General features: G+C 52.5%; 1 protein-coding gene across 1 annotated transcript; it reads right to left on the reverse strand.

Annotated features, from left to right (window-relative positions):
* Positions 1 to 7,578: 7,578 nt before the first annotated feature.
* RBP3 (retinol binding protein 3) lies at positions 7,579 to 17,100 on the reverse strand. The gene is made up of 4 exons (XM_054436368.1): positions 13,926 to 17,100; positions 11,927 to 12,117; positions 9,926 to 10,068; positions 7,579 to 8,356 (listed from the first exon to the last, which is right to left on the reverse strand). The coding sequence occupies exons 1-4, from the start codon at positions 16,974 to 16,976 to the stop codon at positions 8,001 to 8,003; spliced, it is 3,741 nt and encodes a 1,246-aa protein (XP_054292343.1). The 5' UTR covers positions 16,977 to 17,100; the 3' UTR covers positions 7,579 to 8,000.
* Positions 17,101 to 19,501: the final 2,401 nt, after the last annotated feature.

A 19,501-nucleotide genomic window follows, 5' to 3' on the forward strand; every position in this document is an offset into this window, starting at 1 on the left:
TTTCTGTGTGAGAAGCTGGGTCTGAATATGTGTGCAATCTTTCTTTGGCTGTGGAGGGTGGCAGGAGGCTGCTGTGCAGCTGGAAGGCCTCATGTGTACTGAGCTTCCTTCACCTACCCTGTCTCCCTGGCCTGGCAAGGGATTGAGTGAGTGGGTCCATTTCCATTCATTTATTCAGCATCCCTGGGCACTTCGAGCTGAGCCTCAAAGACAGGTATGTGTTGGTGATTTGGTGATGCAGGCAGGGGAGCAGTGGCTGGGAGAAAGATCAGTCCAGAGTCTGCAACTGTGTCAGGGTGTGAGGAGGAGATGGAGGGGCAGGGGTAGGAGGGCCTCACGGGAGAGTGGTTTGGACATAGGGGACTGAAGGTTTGGCTCGGAGAGGCACTTTGGGGGTGCTCTCCAGCTGCAGTGGGGAGCATGGCCTGGAGGAGGGGGCCTGGACCCCCTGAGCTCATTGTCTTCCACATCTAGAAGAGGGAAGGGTGCTCCCTGCAGGTGCCAATAAAGCATCATCATTCCCATAGGGATACTGGGAGGTCCCTTGCTCACTAAGACAAGACAAGTAAAGCTCAGCCTTGCTGGCCCCTTTAGGTGCTGTGTGGGGGTATCATTTACACATGGAGAGGCTGAGCACAGAAGGCAGCTGAAGCTATGGGAGCCTCCCCATGTGCTGTCTCAGGTGAGGCAGGAAAGGGCAACTCAAGGTCTCGGCATGAGGCCCCACACTATGCACTTGACACGCAGCAGCTGGGAGGCAGATTGTTATTAATAATTCCCACTCTACTGCAGATGACATTGAACTCCAAGAGATCAAGGACTTTCCTAAGACCGTGGGCTCAGGAGCATCAGTGCAAGAATAAGACTCCAGGACCCCAGATTGAGCTCATGTCCTTTTTAGCCTGCCACTTGTCTGTCCAGCCCAGTGTGGTTGGATGGTTCAGGAACTGGGACAGCAGCAGGTGTAGGCTCCCTGTCTCAAATTTCAACTCATACCTGCTACTTGTAAACACACACACTTTCCTATTGCCCTTCTCTCCAGCACTTTCACTATCTTGCATACTAAGTCTTTCACTGATTTACCTTGCTTACCGTGTCTCCTATCACTAGAATGTAAGCTCTGTGAGGGATTTTTGGTGGGTTTTTTTACCTGCAGCATCGCTGGCATCTAGAGAAATGTAGGCACATAGTAGGTGTTCAACAGACATTTGTCGAATGAATGAATGAGTGAGATACCTGGTTCTGGCCTGGCAATTGCCACATCTCAAATCAGCTTCTCAGGAGGGTTTTAGGATCTATCAAATGCTGTGTACAATTGTCCTTCTCTGGCTTAATTGATTGGTTTGTAATTTCTGTGAAATCTCTTTGAGAGGCAGAAATGTGCCAAGACATGATAGACACTTAGAACTGAAGGGACTTTAGATTTCTAGACCACACCCTCCCTGTAAAACATTGGACTTTGAGGTCCACAGACATGAGCTGATGTGCTCAGCGTTGCAGGACAAGTGGTGGTGAGGTCAAGGTTAGAACCACTGAGAGGTCTGGACCTTGCCCCATCCATAATCCATGAGGAACCTCAGCTAGGCCAAGCGACAGTTTACACTGCACGTGACTAGAACGGCCTCACATGTAATTATTACTAACCTCAACCAGTTACACCATTCCCAACAGGATAGGCATTTAGGAAAATTTGAAGTTATAAAAAACAACACACTATCTTCCCCCAACTCTGATTTTTAAGTTGGAGTTAATTTTGGTAAAAATGGATGTAGATCCAAATTGCTCACAGCCAGCCATTTAAATGGACAAACTCAAAAGTGATTTGTGGAAGTGATGGGTTTACAGCTTGTTAACATTGCGGTCCCTAATTATCACCAGGCTGGGTTCCCAGAGTCTCTTTGGGAGTCAAATCCTCTCTTAGCCCTTCTGCATTTCTGCCCTCCTGTATCTCCTGGAAAGTAGACATGTTAAATCATGGTTTTGCGCAACCTTTCTCTACCACTTCTATGGTCTGAATGTTTGTGTCTCCCAAAACTTATTTAAAATCCTAACCCCTGAGGTAATGGTATTAGAAGGTGGGGCTTTTGGGAGGTTGGAATTCATGCCCTTACAGAAGAGGCTGGGCGCAGCGGCTCATGCCTGTAATCCCAGCACTTTGGGAGGCCGAGGCAGGCAGATTATGAGGTCAGGAGTTTGAGACCAGGCTGGCCAATATGGTGAAACCCCATCTTTAGTAAAAATACACACACACACAAAATTAGCTGGGTGTGGTGGCGGGCACCTGTAATCCTAGCTACTTGGGAGGCTGAGGCAGGAGAATTGCTTGAACCCAGGAAGCGGAGGTTGCAGGGAGCCAAGATTGCACTGCTGCACTCCAGCCTCCGTGACAGAGGAAGACTCCATCTCAGGAAAAAAAGAAAGAAACCCCAGTGGCTGGGTGCAGTGGCTCATGCCTGTAATCCCAGAACTTTGCGGGGCTGAGGTGGGAAGATCGCTCAAGGACAGGAGTTTGAGACCAGCCTGGGCAACATAGTGAGACACCCCCCTCTACAAAAAATACAAGAATTAGCTGTATATGGTGGTGTGCGTGCCTATAGTCCCAGCTACTCAGGAGGCTGAGATGGGTGGGGTGGGTGGGGGAGTTACTTGAACTCAGGAGTTTAAGGCTGCAGTGAGCTATAATTGTGCTACTGCATTCCAGCCTGGGCAACACAGTGAGACCCAGTTTCTAAAAAATAAAAATAAATCGCAGAGACCTAGTTCCCTGCTTCCACCATGTGAGAATGCAGCTGAAAGTTGCCATCTCCCAACTAGGAAGATGGCACCAAACGCCAAAGCTGCTGGCACCTTGATCTGGGACTTCCCAGCCTCTAGAACTGTCAGCGATAAATTTCTGTTGTTAATAAGTCACCCAGTTTATAGTACTTTGTTATAGCAGCCCAAATGGACTAGGCAGTCACCTTCTATATGCCAGTTAAGAGTTGGCATGAGATGTTGCCACAATATATCACATCAGCAGGTATTAATTTTACAGTCCTGGGCAAGAATTACCACATTCCTTAAATTCTCTGTGTCTAATTGAATCAGCTCAGCACCCCATCCTGTGGTCCTGGTAAGAAACTCACCCTGTCACTATTGAATTCCTAACCTGTCTCTCAAGCTCACAAAAGCTCCTCAATGCCCCACCTCAAGGTTGTACCCTGTCGCTTAGTGCCCCAGGGTGTCCCCTTGCTGTTCTGGCCAGCTTTGCCTCCATCCTCCACTCTTCTAGGATCTAGGGCCTTGGTGGCTTTCTGAAAAAGCTGTTGGTAGGCATGTGACATGAAGACACTGAGTCGGTGAGCAGAAAAAGTCTTGGCTGACCCTGTGGAACAGAGGAGGAAAAATATCTACAGTAGCTGGAAACATGGCAAATTCTATCTTAATAAATTATCTCCCAGCGGCAGCCATTCAATTCAGATTTATAAAAGTCCTCAAAATATGCTAATGAGGCTAAACTAAGACATTCGGAATTCAGATTCATTTTGGTTCTCAATTTTAACAAAGGTCAAGTTTAGTAAAACCACTACAATGGTGGGCTCCTAGAATTCAACTTCTTGCCAATTCCTTCATCTCTAGGCCAGGGATCCTAAGCTCAAATGTCTATTGAAGTAGGCTAATGAGTGGATGGAGCTGCCTGTAAGTGGCAATGGAGGGGAGCTCAATGCCTGGGTGAAGACTGCACAGCCAGGCTGGATGCAGGCCTCGAGAAAGGCCAGAGTTCAGGTCTTTATATGAAATTCGTTGTCAACTGACACAATAGTTTTGCAAACACTGATGGATGGCCACAGTGACATGGATTCATGGAAGCATGTCAGTGGTGGTGATGGTGCAGTGTTGCCACCAGCTGGTGACCCCTTACTCTGTTATGCTCCCAGCTTTGGAACGGGACGGTGCAGGGCCTGGCGCTTCTAACCTCAGCCGTACCACCCTGTTCCTGTGAGCACGGAGAGAGAGCCCTTATCAGGGGTGAAAGTTAGCCACAGTAGCCCCCAGGCCAGGCTTGCACTCCTCATTCCCTTGGAAAGTGATTGCGCCATCTGGAGGCAGCAGGCCTTCCTGCAGGCCACTTCCCTTCAGAGAGGGAATCCATGCACCCTTGTCATTTGCCTAATTTTGTTGTGTTTTTAGATGTCATGTGGTAGGTCTACAGATGGCATAGCAAGATCAGAACCTCAAAGGATAAACCTTTTATTTGAAAAATAAGCCATTCTCCAACATGGGTTGGGTTGTGACACTTCCTAGGAGAGAAGACGTTTCAGAAACCGTTTTGTTTGTTTGTTTTGTTCTGTTTTTGGAGACGGAGTCTTGCTCTGTTACCCAAGCCTGAGTGCTCGATCTCGGCTCACTGCAACCTCAGCCTCCCAGGTTCAAGTGATTCTCTCACCTCAGCCTTCCGAGTAGCTGGAATTACAGGCACCCGCCATCATGCCCAGTTAATTTTTGTATTTTTGTAGAGATGGGATTTCACCATGTTGGCCAGGCTGGTCTTGAACTCCTGACCTCAGGTGATCTGCTCGCCTCGGCCTCCCAAAGTACTGGGATTACAGGCCTGAGCCACCTCGCCCAGCCCAGAAACCAGTTTTGAAAGGGGGTTGGGGAGGCAGTGCCTGCAGGGAGAATGGGAGGTGTTCTCTAACGTTTTCTTTCCATTCATCTTGCCATCTCGTGTTTTCCTGGGGCAAGATGGAGGAAGCCACTGTCGTCTGATCCCATTGCTATTCTAAGCTGCTTGGATTAGGAGGCTATTTTTAGTGCTGGCCGCCCTGGTCAGCAAAGCAGAGAGGGTACCTAGGCCAGGTGGCAGCTAAATCCCATAGGAACCAGGAGATGGGAGGTGGGTGCCCCCAGGCAGGGACCTTGGAGGTGGATTCCCTGGCCTGGAGTGTGAACCGGCTGCATTGCTTTTCTTTCTTAGTCACATTGTTTCACCGCATCACAGCTGTGTGGGTAACCAGGGCCCTCTGGTGCACAGTCAGGGCCATCTACTGTGTGGGCCTGTGCGGGGCAGACACAGGGACACAGGAAGAGGAAGCTCCTTCCTCATTGCTTCAGCCCAGCTTGAAAGCAGGAGGCCCGCGAGGGTCCCCATGGCCCTTTTGCATTCCCTATGGATGAAGCATATCACTGCAATAGTCCCTGGCCCCTCCTTCCCTGGATGGGGGTCACCACGTCTCCAGCAAGGACTTGGAGGTGAAGATCACCTTTTCCTTCCTCTCCTTACAGAGCCTGGCAGAGGCATGGCTTGTTGCTGACTGAGAGCATCTGGAAATGAGCCCCCAGCACTCAGAGTCACCACCCCCACCATACCCCCCAACTCTGTGCTGTCAGTTCCTGGTCAGACTGCAAAGATATCCATGAGTGGACTGTGCCCATGCCCTGCCCCTGCTGCTAACATCTGGTCCCCCAAGTCTTCTCTGGCGCTGGGGACCAGGTCTGAGACAGCTCTGTTTCCACCACTTGCCCTGTGGCTGGCCTGGCATCTGCCCTGGAGGGGAAAGAAAGGCAGGGAGAGATGGGCCCAGTATACCCTGTGTTCTTTTCTGTACCCAATGACTCTGGCTTGGCTGCCCAGAGTGTGGCCTGGGCTTTGACAGTGAACAATAGGGAAGCTCCTAGGCCTGTCTTGCCCCAGAGAGCCAGCTTTGAGTCCCTGCCAGGGCCTTTATAATCCATTTATTACACATGCTGTCACAACAGGGCTGAGCTGACTCCTGGGGGCACTCCAGCACCCCTGGATGCCAGTCAAATGAACCCCTGCTTGGTACTGGGTGACTTACCTCTCCACCACATCTGCAAGAGGGACAGATAAATATGACCTTCTAGAAGTGTCTGCATCACCTAACAATGCCCTTCCAGTGAAGATGAACCCCTAGCTGCAGGTCAGGCCACAGAGATGGGGCAGGAAGCTGTGTCAGGGATTTAAGCACAAAGCTGGGACCCCAAGACAAGGGAAAGATGATGGCAGGCTGGGTGCAGAGCAGAGTGACATTAACTCAGGTATTAACTTATCTTGGGTCCTGATCATTGGTGGACACTGGGTGAGAGGTGGGGGGGACAGAGAGGAGGGAGTCTGAGTGTCTGGAAGGTGGTGTGGCTGTGTGCAAGATGTGAGCTGGAGGTAAGTAGGGTTGGGCAGGGTGCAGGCCATGAGCTCAGACCAGGGCATAGAGAGTTGAAGGGGCCCAGGGCTCATCTGAACTTCTAGGCAGCTGTCGGCCATCTGGGTGTCCCACCAAAAAAGAGACCTGATGGGATTTTGTTTTCCTTTTCCTTTTTCTCCAGTCTTGTGCATGCAAGCAGGTAACAATGCAAGAAAGCTTGCATTTAGGAAGGCTGAGCCTGTACTTTGCTACGCAGAGGACTTTTGCTCCTCTCTATCTCAAACCCCCTTTCCAGATCAGGCCCAGGGTCTCTTCATGATGTGGTGGAAACAGAAGGATCTTTGGAACTGTACAGCTATGGGTTCAGATCTCACCTACCCTTTAACCAGCTGCACCAGACTGTGCTGTTCATTACAGAAAAATGAAGTCTTTGGTGGATGGAAGCAGACAGCGATTTCACAAAGGAGCCCAGATGATGCCCAGTCCTAGATGGGCAGGCCGGACGACCTGGCTGAGCAGTGGGTTGGGACAATGGGTCACTCCACCAGGACTACAGCCAAAGTCACACCAGGAAGTCCGGGAAGTACCTCTTGAGGGTGCTGCTGCTGTCCCTGCTAAGCACAGGGCATGGCTGTGCTGTCCCTGTACACTAGGCTTCTGGCAGATGGCCACTGCCCAGGCTCCCTGGCCACTTGCTCCAGATTAAACATCTTGCCCAGGAGCTTCTGGTTGACCAAGGCAGGATCACATGCCCATGCCCTACTGCCAGAAGGGCTGGAAAAGTGGGGCTTCCAGGGTGTTCAGCTTTGTGGTGGAGAAATTATGACAGCTAACATTGGCTGGGCACTAGATTAACTCACTTCGTTCTCACAACTCCAAGTGTAGTATTATTTCTCGCATTGAACAGATGAACAAACTGAGGCCCAAAGAGGTGAAACAAATTGCCCAGAACCACTCAGCTGGGGAAATGGCTGGGCTGGTTTCCCACCCAGGCGGGGCTGACATCACTGTTTCCTACTGATTCATATGGGCAGTGATTCTCTGATCATCCAAAGGTGCTACAAATGCTGGGTGGCCCAAAGGAGGACACAGGTCCACCATGCTGGATGTGTGACCTTGGGTGAGCTGCGGAGTTTGTCAGTGTCTCAGCTGGCTCCTGGGTAGAAGATGAGAGTGGCCAGCTATCAGCCGGCATGAGGCTCAGAAGAGACACAGCCAGCGTATGTACATCACCAGCAGAAGGGCCACACCAGCCCTTTCCCTGTTTAAGATCCACAAGATCTTTGCCACCTGCTGACCCCACAGCATCTTGCACCACATCTTAAACAAAATCAGCTGTCCATAGAGGCCAGCAGGGCAGATCCAGAAGATCTAAATAATGTGAATGGAGAACTCATGAAAATAAGAGATTTAACAACCACTAGTGATTACTAAATTGTGGTTAATGGCTCGGTTATATAATTTATTTTATCTTCTTTATTTTGTATTTTGGAATAATGATAGCTGCGTCTGAAAATAATGATATATGCACATTAATGAGTATTTAAGAAAAAGAGCAAAGTATGAAGACGAAAGGTAAAAATACCACCCCAAGTTCTACCACTTAGAAGGAACCTTTGTTAAAATTTAGGTGGTTATTGGAAAGCCATATACATACATATATATACATACACATATATATGTGTATATACGTGTGTGTGTGTGTATATATACACACCTCCAGCTGTAACCTAACCAGAGCTCAGCAGGCCCCTTTGCTGCCCCTGGGAACCTCAGGCCAGGCCACCTGCAGGAGTGCCCTTGGTGTGCGTCCCAGAGGTTCTGTCTGCCCTGGGGCTCTGCCTATGGGGCCCTTCCCTACGGATGGTCCTGCAGGCCTGGGCTCCGCTTCACCCTCAGCTGGTTGTGCTGGAGCATCTCCTTGGCCCTGGCGAGAGCCTCTTCTGCAGGGACAACCACATGGGGTGTCACCCCCACCCCTTCCCAGGAGCTGCCATCTGAGGCCCCCACAGAACGGGCCGTGGGGATAGTGAGGTAGAGGTTGGTGTCATCCACGTGGTAGGTCTGTGGTGGCTGGCAGCCCCCACTGGTCACCTCCCCAATGACCAGGGCCCGGCCCAGCCTCTTCATGATGTAGGTGAACTCCTCTGCGGTGCCGGCCGTCACACTGCTGGTCAGAATGACCATGCTCTTCTTGGAACCATAGCGTTCACCTGGAAGACAGAAGGCCTTTCAGGATGGGGGTCATGTCAGGACCCTGGAGCACCTGTCTTCTCTATCCTGCCTGGGCCTACAGTGATGGAGGAGTCCCGGGTGTTTCGGTCTGTGTCCTTGTGTCCACTTGTGAGCCATCTGACTTCTCTGAGCCTTGATTTCTGCATCCGTAAAATGGGGACAAGAATGCATGCCTAATCACAAGGATTTCAGTGCTTGACAACTCCCAACGAGGCCTTTTTACGCCAAGTGATAGGAAAGGCTTGACTCTCCTGAGAAAGGAGCGTCCTCTCTCTTCATGAATAATAAGAATACCTAAACTGACCTGACTTCCTTTTCACTTTGGACTCAGAAAAGCCCAATTTGTGATGTCATAAGAACAACCCTCCAGGACAGCACTGTCCAACAGGAATGCAACGTGAGCCAGAATGCTGGCCATAGATGTCATTTTAGGTTCTCTAGTAGCCATGTTAAGCAAGCAAAAAGAAACCCATGGTGTTAATTTTAATCATGTTTTGTTTAAGCCAATGTATCCAAAATACATTCATTTCAAAATGTAATCAAATAAGATTATTAATGAGGTTTTTTTTTTCATAATGTCTTCAAAATCTGATATGCACATTACACCTCCAGCACATCTCAACTTGGGAGAGCCACATTTCAAATGCTCGATGGCCGCAGGTGGCTTGTGGCTCCCATATTGGACCTTGGGGTTTTGGGACCTCACTATCTGCAGAATTGAGTCTATCTTTAACTTCCAGTCTTGAACATCTATTTGAATTTAGAATTCGCCTGGTTCTGATTTGCATTTACACTTTGTAATATTATTGAATGTATGTCCTAGGAGCTACGGCAAAATGCCTGTGTATTACAGAAGCATGGACATGAAAATGGTGGGGTGTTTCTCTGGTCACAGGCACACCCCCATCGGTCTCTCCAGTCCTTTCTTGTTGGATAGGAGCACAAGTTCCTTGGTCTTACATACTGGGCAGGGAAGATAGATGGAGGCCATCCACCCTGGAATGGGGCTTTGAGAGTTATGGTTCTGTAAAGCTCAGGGCCTGCCTTTGCTCCCATAGCCACTGCTCTGGGCCCAGGGCAGGGAACAGAAGCCCGATCAGCATCATGACCTTTTCAGGCAAGTTTGTGGCACTGTGGCTGAGAGCTCAAGTACGGTGAGCACTGGAAATGCCCACTGGGGTTGGTGAGGGGTGGGGAGAATCCTTCAAATTCTGTATTTGTCCTGCAGGCTGGTGATTATGGTGCTAAGCCTGGGGGAAATTTTGGTATTAGACAAACTAATATTCACATTTTGGGTTTCACTTATTAGCTGCATGACCCTAGAAAAGATATTTGACTTAGTCAACCCCCCTTTTTTTTCCCTCTAGAAAACAGGCGTAGTGATACATGCTTTTCAGGGATTCGAGATCATGCACATCTAGTGCCTGGACTAGGACAGGGCCTTACATTCTGGTTACTATGACTTTTACCTACACCTAAGCTGTCTTTCCCTGGTTTCCCAGAAGCTTCTAGAATGACAGCAGAAAGGAGAAAGCTTCTCCACATACCTACAACCTGGGCGTGTGTCCAGAGTTCACTGACAGAGTCATCAGGCCGGCTGTAGATCTTGTCCAGCAGAACTGGAGGGCCTTCATCAAAGAAGTAGGAGCACAAGATGGGAATGGAGGATGTGGGGCCACCGATGTTGAACCTGAAGGATGGGAAGCAGAGCCTGTTCAGGGGCTGAGCTCACAGTGAGGCCCTCTGTGCCCCTCGGGGAGGCCAGGATCTTTGTCCCATGGAGGGTTCTAATTCTTGGCAGCCTCAGTCTAGTGCCTCTTCCTCCTTTAGAATTCCATGGGTTGGCATTTTCCAGAGTATTCCAAGAGTACTAGTCTCTTGAGAACAAGAAACTTAGTGGTCAAATATGTTATCCTTTCCTTCTGCTATATAATTAATACGTTAATATATTAAAGGCCATGACAAGTCCTGCAGTCAGAAACTTGTTGATAAATTTCCCCCATTTATTGACCATGGACTGCTCGCCTGCACCCATATCTGCCTATGAGCGGAACACATTTTGGGAAACATTGTTTTTCCCAGTTGCATTCTGTGACAATCTTATGACACCTACCAGCTGTCTTAGTTCAGGTGTCTTAACAGGGCACTTAGTGTATTGGAATATTCAGGCTTGTGGAGCCACATTGGGAGCAGGGGAGCCTGTATTTCTCCCAGGCCATTTAGATTTGTCCCACTGTGTGACCTCGTTGGGCCCCTGTCTCCCCACTGGGGCTAGTGATGTGTTAAGGAGCCTCATCCAACTGATGGCCTGGGACAGCCTGGCTGGGTTCGGGGCCTGTGTTGTCAGTGTCTGAACCTCCAAACAAACCTCAGGGGTGGAGGGGTCTTTAAGCAAAGTGCACTTGCAGGCTGGAGCCATCTCCTCTTTAAAAAGTGTAAATGGCACATTCAGAAGAAAGGGACTTAGCATGAGTGTCATTCGGGTGCTCAACAGAACTTCTAAAGAATAAAATGATCAGAGACCCCAGGAGCCTCAAGCTCAGGCTGTGAACACACACAGAACTGGAGCCAGGGCTAATGTTTTATCTCCCACAGAGGAGAAGCAGTGGGTGCAGGACTGAGAGCCACCTAGTGACCACTAAGAACCATGTGAGTGAGCGCTGAGGGCTTGAGAACTGGAGCTGGCTGAATGCTTCTGGTCTGCCACCCCCCGCCACTTCTTTCAGACAACACAGGAGCATGGAAGGGTCCCATCTGAGGAAGGCAGCCTGCCCATGGAGGGTGCCGGGGCATGTCCACCAATGGACCCCAGAGTCACGGGATGCCAGGTCTGGCCACTGCCTGAGAGTGCTCATCCATCTCCCACCCCTGGTCCATGATGTAAACTCATGACATATGAGGCACATTTTTACCGAAACAGAGGAGAGGTGGCTAGCTGAAGACATCCTTCTGACAATCATTTGGTGATGCAAAGAATTCTTTTGATAACAATAGTGATTAATTTCTAAATTTTCCCTGTGTGATTTCCAAATTCTGCCTGTACGATTCATATGACCAGGGTTGTCATGAGTTGATTTTGTATGACGTGAGGCACACTCCCAGGTGGGGGGCCTGGCTGTCTCACACGCCACTGACCATCAGAATCACCTGGGATGCCTGTCAAACAGAGATTATTGGGACTGTCCACTGGAGCTTCTGAGTCAGTAAGAGGGGAGTGGGGCCCAGGAATCAGTGTTTTTAACGTCTCCTTCCTCTCCTGCCCACTGAATCCTATGACCAGGCAAATCTGGGGGGTAATTCTCAATCTGGAATGCACATCGGAATCATTGGAGAAGCTTGCAAAAACTACCAGTGCTGGGCCCCACCTGCAATGAAAGCAGATCCCCTAGGCTAGCTGGCCGGAGCCCTGATAGGCAGGAGGCCTGGCCCCCCTCAGGTCCTCTGCTGTGTTGCAGGGTTCCTTTTCTTCCCTGCTGTGGCCCATAGCTTTGATTGTCCCCCAGCAGCCCTGCGTCCTGGCTAGGAAGCACCGACCCCTCGCCACTGACCTCATGTCGATGATCATGGCATCCGTGTGCATGATCTTCTTCCAGATGTGCTCCACCAGCAGCCTGGAGACCTGGGTGAGCAGCTCACCGTCCCCAAACATGTCAAACCTCAAGTAGCCAATATTGTCCTCAAGCACGTTAGTGTGGAAGGAAAACTTGATCAGCTCTTCAAAGACTTCAGGGGAAGGGATCTGTAAGAGTTGGAGGTCCTACTCAGTGTCAGGAGGAGCAGCCAATTTTAGAGCCCAGGAAAGCAGGCGCCACGGATCGCCTTTATGTCATGGGAAATATTAAGGGCATGGGACAGGAACTAACATTTCTGAAGGAGTTAGTAGACACCGGGGACTTTCCCAGTGGCATGTCTGGGATGTGACATGCCATTGGGACATGTGTGATCTATGGGCAGCCTCCTTGCAGAGGATGCTCCTGTCTGCCACCCACATGCCCTGGTGTCCTTAGCTAGAAGGCCCAGGAATGGTCTCCCCTCTGACCTCTCCAACCTCACCAGATACTTCCTAATGTCTCTAAGCTGCTCCACTGGGGCAGGATTGGAAGATGTTAGTTACCTTTACCAGGCGCCTGGCCCTGTACTAAGCACTTTGTAGAGCTTATCATCATCCTCACAGCCCCCTATACAGGAGATAACACGATCCCCATCTTTTCCATGGAAAAACTGGAGCACAGAGAGATTAAGTAATTAGTCTCAGGTCACACAGTCAGTAAGTGGTGGAGCCAGAATCTGAATCCACATCTGACTCCAAATCGTGAACCTTGGCTATACTGGAAAGGCAGGAGATGTTGATTTGGAAACTGGGGATTCTGCAAGCCTAGCACAGGCTACTCCCACATGGACGCACCTCCTCCTCCCTCTCTAAGGCTGCTGGAGGGAGGCAGGTCTTAGTGAGATTGATGGGCAAGGAGCCTTTGTTGACAGAGACACTGCCCTCCAGGCCCTGCCCTGCCCTCAGTCACAGCTCTCTGGCCTCAGGCCACTCCCTTCTGCTCCTCTCTGGGCCTCAGTTGCAGAAAATGGGGATGACAATTCTGTAGCAGATGCTTTTGGCACTCTCAGCCCCCTCTGCTTTCAGCTGCACCCGACCCCACTGACAGGCTCTCCTATAGCACAGCCCTGTCTTTCCACCCTCAGCTCAGGCCTTCTCCAAGAAGGGGGAGCCTGCCCCACCCTGAGGCATGTCCTCAGGGCAACTCTTAGCCAATGCGGGACAGGAGCCACTGGACCCCGCCTGCAGTGGGCTATGCCTAGGAGCATCCCCACACTCGTCAGGGTCCTGGCTTCAGCAGAACAGCTTTGAGGCACCTGCCTGTCAGCTTCCCATCCCACTCTCCCTGCTCCCTCCTTCATGCCTGCTTCAGCAACTGCCTCCCAGACAAACCGCCTGCACCCAAGCCCTGGTCTCAGACCCTCCTTGCAAGGGATCCCACGACAAATGCTGCCCTGCCCAATTGTGACGATGCAGCAAACCACAGGTAGAACAGTGTGGAGGTGTGAGTGCTGCCTAGGTGGAGCTCTCGGCCAGCGGTAGGGCACTTGGTGAAGCCCATTGGCCACCTCTGCCAGGTGTTGGCCTCTTCCCCAACACTGGCAATGAGAAGCCCTACCAACACTCACCTTCCACCCAGCCAAGGCTGAAATGCCTTCTATCCCAGGAGCTTCCGAACTGGCTTCCTGTGAGTATTGGTTGGCTTTCAAACTGGCTTCCTGTGAGGTGGGTGCAAAAGTAATTGCGGGTTTTGCCATTGAAAGTACTTTTGCACCAACCTAATATGAATGTTCTACAGAGGTGTTCAGCAACCCCAGGGTCACAGACAGTGGATGTAACAGGTTGAGAAAGAGGAAAGGACTTGACCGGTCAAAACTTAAACATGAGAACAAATCTAAAAGCCATTGTCACGCACTGTGCACAGAGCCCTGCATGTGCGGACAATGGGTCAACTCACTCCCGGGACTGGGCTCAGCCAGGTATCTCTTGGGTCTCACCTGCATGGGCACAATTCCAGGAATGCGGTCCTTGGCATTCTCAGGAATATGGGCTGCCTTCAGATGTGGGTCTCCGGAGAGCATCTGCAGGTCAGCCCCCAGGATCTCAGCCAGGGCCACTTCTGAGGTCACCCTGGAGTAGCGGCTCTGCAGACCACTCAGTTTGGCGGCCATCTTGGCCCCCAGCTCGGCAGAGGCGTAGTTATCAGCCACCAGCTTCCCGGCTGTCTGCAGCACCGTGGGCACCTTGGCACGCAGAGCCACTATGTCCTGGGCTGTGGAAAGGGCTTCGCTCATGGGCACAGTGATGTCGGGCTCCACACCAGCTAGGTCCCAGGCCTTGCCTGTGGTGGCACTCAGGGCCATCTGGGTGGGCATGGATGCATATAAGGGGCTGCTGCCCACCTGATAGATGCCCACAGAGAGTGCCCCTCCGGCTGTGGGCTCCCCAATGACCGTGGCCCGCTGCAGGTCCTGCATGGTGTGTGCAAAGGCCTCAGCCGTAGAGCCACTGGTGTGGCTTATCAGGATGTAGAGGTCCTTGTGTGAGCCGTAGCGTTGGCCCGCGACTTGGGGCAAGGTCCACACCTCCGTGACTTTCGAGGTGGCCCTGTCAAAGACAGAATACAGGTGCTGGCGGGGCTCTGCCTCAAAGAAGTAGGAGCAGAGCAGCGGGATAGCCGTGGAGTAGCTTCCAGGGTTGTAGCGCAGGTCGATCACCAGCGCAGCCGTGTCCACCAGCTGTTGCCATACCAGCCGCACCAGCTGTGGCCCGACGGCCTTCACTGTCTCCAGTTCAGCCATGGCGTCAAAACGCAGGTAGCCCAGCTGGCCAGGCAGCACCTCTGTCTTGAACAGGGCCTCAATAAGGTAGGTGAGCTCCTCTGGAGAGGGGACAGCAGGGGGTGGTGGGGGTGCTTCCTCTACCACCAGCTCGCCAGGGCTGTGGAACACTAGCAGGCGGTGGTCCCCAGACACCTCCTGGAGGTCTGCTGTAAGCTGAGAGGCCAGAGACTCCAAGTCCACAGCTGTGCGGTAGGCGCCCTGGGCCAATTTGGCCCGCAGCAGGGCACTCGTCTGCCCCACGACCTCTGGCCGAGCATAGTGGGCCTCCAGCAGGTGCCCTGTGCCCTCCACCAAGGCCCCCAGGCTCTGGTGGAACTCCAGCACTTCCTGGGCTTTGTCCAGGGCCTCCTCGGCCAGCACGATGGCATCGGGCACCACTCCACCACCCAGCCAGGCCTCGCCGTGATTGTCGATGAAGGTGAGGACCGGCACGGTGAGTGCCAGGCTGCCTTCGGGTGTGTCTAGCAGCGGCACCGTGCGGGTGTGCAGCAGGTTGCCCGCGGTGATCTCACCTACCAGCGTGGCCCAGCCCAGCGACTGCATGAGGAAGGCGAACTCCTCCGCGGCCGTGGCGGTGCGGTGGCTGGTGAGCAGATACACCCCACGTTGGGTGCTGTAGCGTGGGCCCGGGAGCTCCATGCGGCTGAAGTGCTCCTGCGTGATGTTGGTGCGGCGATCATAGGTGGTGAAGAGGTGCACGGGGCCGGCCTCAGGGCCCTGGAAGTAGGACAGGAGCAGGGGCACAGCAGAGGATGGCCCTCCAGGGTTGTGGCGCAGGTCCATGATGAGGTGCTCCGTGTCCTGTAGCGGCTCCCACACCTGGCGCAGGACATATGGGGCCAACACACCCAGGACGGAGGCGTCAGCAAAACTATCGAAGCGCAGGTAGCCCACGTTGCCCGGCAGCACCGACACCTGGAACACGGAGTCCACCAGTGCTTGCCGGATAGCCTCGTCCTCAGGCAACTCTGGGGCCGCCCCTGGTGGGTCTTCGGCTGCAGCGTCGGGCGCAGGCCCAGAAGGAGTTTCTCTGGGCCCGATGGCTCGCACCAGAAGCCTGGGATCCTCAGACGCAGCCTGCAGGCCGGCATTGAGCTTGGTGACCAGATCTTCCTCGGAGACCACCGTGGAGAAGTCCATGCTGGCCAGGTGCTGCAGCAGGGTGGGCACACGGTCCACCAGCGTGTAGTAGTCCTTCAGGACCTCCTGGAGGCAGTGGACTAACCCTGGAAGGGCGCTGCGCAGAGTGAGGATGGCCAGGGCTTTCTCCAGGGCCTGCTCGGCCGGCGTCCCCACACAGGGCAGCACCCCGCTGCCCTCCCACGTCTGGCTGCCTCCACCCAGGGGCCCCAGGGACCTGGACACGGGCACGGTGAAGAAGAAGTCAGACTCGCCTATCCTCAGCTTCCGGAGGTCCAGGGCCCCTCCCCCAGTCCGCTCGCCCACCACGATGGCCCTGCGCATCTGCTTAAGGATGTGCGCGATGTCCTCGGCCACGCCCCTGGTCTGGCTGCTGGTGAGGACCACCACGTCCTTGTCGGCACCGTACCTTTCTCCCAGGACCTGGGGCAAGGTCCAGATCTCCGTAGTGGTGTTGGAGGGGCGGTTGTAGATAGTGTCCACGTGCAGGATGGTGTTCTCTGGGTGCAGGTAGGAGATGATGTAGGGAATGCCAGAGACCTGGCCTCCCGTGCAGTGCCGGAGATCCAGCACTAAGGCGGAGGTGCCCATGAGATTCCCCCACACGTGGGCCACCAGGAACTCCCCCATCATGCTCAGCACCTCCTGGCCCGGGACGCTGTCCACCCGCAGGTAGCCCACATTACCCTCCAGAACCTCATGGCGGAGGCCCCTTTGCAGCCAGGCAAGCAGTTCCTCTTCTGAGAGGCTGGTGAGTGCTGGGACTTGTGGGGGAGGCTCGGGAGTGCTGGGCTCATAGGAGATGACCAGGCGAGGGTCGTTCAGGGAGCTCTGCACCCCGGCTGTCAGCACACTGGCCAGCGTCTGCGGGTCTGAGATGCTCAGAATCTCATGGCTCTTGATGGCCTGCTGGATGGCTTCCTGCATGCCCAGCAGGTTCTCCGGGAAGCAGTAGTTATCCAAGAGGACCTTGGCCATGTCCAGCACCAGGCTTGGCTGGAATAGGTGTGTGGGGCCAGCCAGACCACAGAGCAGTGTGGACATGAGCAGAACCCATTCTCTCATTATGGGGACCCAGGGGGAGGCCTGGCTCCTGCACAAAGCTCCCTGGACTGTGTGCAAGGCCGTGGCCCTGCTCTGTGCAGCTGCCTTCCGCCGTTGTCCTTCTCAGCTGGTGGACAGAAGGTCTGGGACTAAACTCCTGAGTTGGGGCAAGGCTTCCAGCTCCAGTAAGCCTTTAATCCTGTCTAATTCAAGCACATCAACCCTGGGTATCGGGGAGGAGTGGTCAGGGTGGTTTGACCTAGAAGGTACATTGCATCTTATCTTGCTATGTTGTGTCTGCATATCGCAACATTAATCACTGCCATCATTTTAGTTCTTGCTACATGCCAGACACTGTGCTCCATCCTTTACAAGCTGACAGTTTCCACCAGAGCCTTGCAAAGTCCAGCTATTAACTTGCAAGTCCTCCTTGGAGAACTGGTTCTGCTACTGTATCTCCCATGGCCTCAGGGAAATGTCTTAATTACTTATTGTGTAGATTAAATGAGAAAATATGTGTAAAGCATTTCTTCCCAGTACCCAGTAAGTAGGAAGCACTCATTACTGGTAAGTTCTCCATTAGATATTACCTCTGTTTCATAGTTAAAAAAAAAAAAAAAAACAGGCCAGAGAGTTCTGTAACTAATAGAAGCCCATCGTTTTAGTTGTGGACAGATAGGGGGTGCAGCAAGAAGAAAAGTCCTTGGGCTACAATTGGCCCATACAGTGCAGAGGCTGAGTTTGAGGCTGGCATCAGCCTCAGAGCTTGAGATTTATTTCTATGTCCCTTTAATGCCTCCAAGGAACAGAACGGGTCCCCCTACAGCTTTCTAATGCTAGGAATGATGTGTCTGGACCACCACGTAGGGTGTGGAGTGTAGAGGTGCCCACCTTCCAGACATCACAGGACTAATGTTCCCATTCAGATGAGGTTAGCTCTGAGAGTTAATGGCTAGAGGGGACTCCTGCTTCTTGAAGGCTCAGCCCACAGCCCGCAGTTTGCAGGGAGAATCAAGCAGGAAGTCTTGGGTCTTTGTGGTCCTAGGCTTCACGTGGAATCCAGATCATTCCTCCTGACTGCATAAAGCACAAGAAACAGGGAAAGGTAGACTGCTGAAGACTTCAGATCCCAGCTCCTGCCACTTCTTATAGAAATAATGTGGGTGCTGCTTGCAACTGACTGGCTGTAGAAATCCAAGAAGTCCTGCTATGGGGTCGGAACCTGGAAGCCCTGTTTTGCCACTGAATGCCTCTGGAGATGGGCACTTTCCTCACTTAACAGACAGACATCTATGGCCCAGAGAGTGGTCGCGAGGCCAGGGCAGAGCGTCAGGAGAGCTGTCCCAAGCTGCCTCCAGCAACACCGCCTTGGCTGAGTGGGCAGAAGGCAGGCACCCCTGTGTGCCTCAGCAGGCAGCTGGAGAAGGTGGTCTCAGGGACGTGGGCTTTCTCTGCACAGCTGAGACCCACAATCTGCTCTTTGGAAATCATTATCTGAGGATGTTTACCAACTGCTTTATGAAGGCCAAAGAGGTCAATTAGCTAAAACAAACATATTTTTAGCTCATTAGGATTTGTGTAATGCTCAAGTGACATATGGTCACATCACTCCACCGTATGCAGCCAATGGAAGTGAGCCTGATTTACGATGAGAATGGGGCGGGGCTGGGATGCTGCCAACACCTCCGGATGAATGCACTCCTTGCATATCCTTAGCCCTGCTGGGAAGGCTGGGCCTTCTCCTCTGCCTCCACTTGGAGAATCACAGTTCTGAGCATGCACTTCCGTGTCCTCAGAGGGCACTTGTCTGCCATTGCTTGAGTCCAGGCAAAGCTTCTGGCCCAGAAAGGGCTTAGGGGAGAACAGGAGTAAGACTGTCTTTGGGGAAAGGATTCCTTGGAGTCTTACTAAGATGTAGTTTCAGGATAGGATGTCTGGACCTATCACTGGGTTTGATTTGTGTGGCTAGCCCGGAGCCTTAAGAGGGACATGAGAAAAAATCAGTCTGTTGCAAGTCCCTGGGGTGCCTGAGTTGGATGGGGCATGGGTAGAGAGGCAGTGCTTCCCCTGTGGGTTAAGGCCGAAGCAGGTGGAAGAGCAAGTTCTGTCCTCAGAGTTCTCCATACTCCAGGGGGCCAGGGTGTCCTTGCCCCCAGGCCATGGGGGGATGTAAGAAGATGGCAGCCAGCCTCCTTAGCTCATGAGGAGAATATGTTCTGGGTAAGTCCCCAGAGTGAAAGTCGAGAGCTCTACATCTTCCCATCCAGTCCCTGACAACTGTAGGCCCAGGGTGGGTTCAGAGAGTCCACTTGATCTTGGGGGCTGAGTTTTGGAGTTGGAGGGGGCTAGAAGGCCCTGTACCCCCTCACTTATACAAATGTCCTGTGAGCAGAGCTGTGGAGGGTAGCTTAGAAGCCATCCTGAACTGAACTGGTGAGAACTGAATAGTTGAGTGGGTGAGACCCTGATAAGGTGACATGAGACCTTGATCAGGTGACATGAGACCATGTTTAGGTGACTCGACTGCTCTGAGCCTTGGCTTCTTC

The sequence above is a fragment of the Pongo pygmaeus genome, chromosome 8 (assembly GCF_028885625.2).
Source record: "Pongo pygmaeus isolate AG05252 chromosome 8, NHGRI_mPonPyg2-v2.0_pri, whole genome shotgun sequence".
In the NCBI taxonomy this organism is placed as follows: domain Eukaryota; kingdom Metazoa; phylum Chordata; class Mammalia; order Primates; family Hominidae; genus Pongo; species Pongo pygmaeus.

Coding starts and splice junctions, on each gene's coding strand:
- RBP3 (XM_054436368.1), bottom strand. CDS start 16,976: ATGAGAGAATGGGTTCTGCTCATGTCCACACTGCTCTGTGGTCTGGCT. Junction 10,069..11,926: donor GCCATGATCATCGACATGAG/GTCAGTGGCGAG, acceptor CCCATCCTTCAG/GTTCAACATCGGTGGCCCCA. Junction 8,357..9,925: donor GACACACGCCCAGGTTGTAG/GTATGTGGAGAA, acceptor TCTGTCTTCCAG/GTGAACGCTATGGTTCCAAG.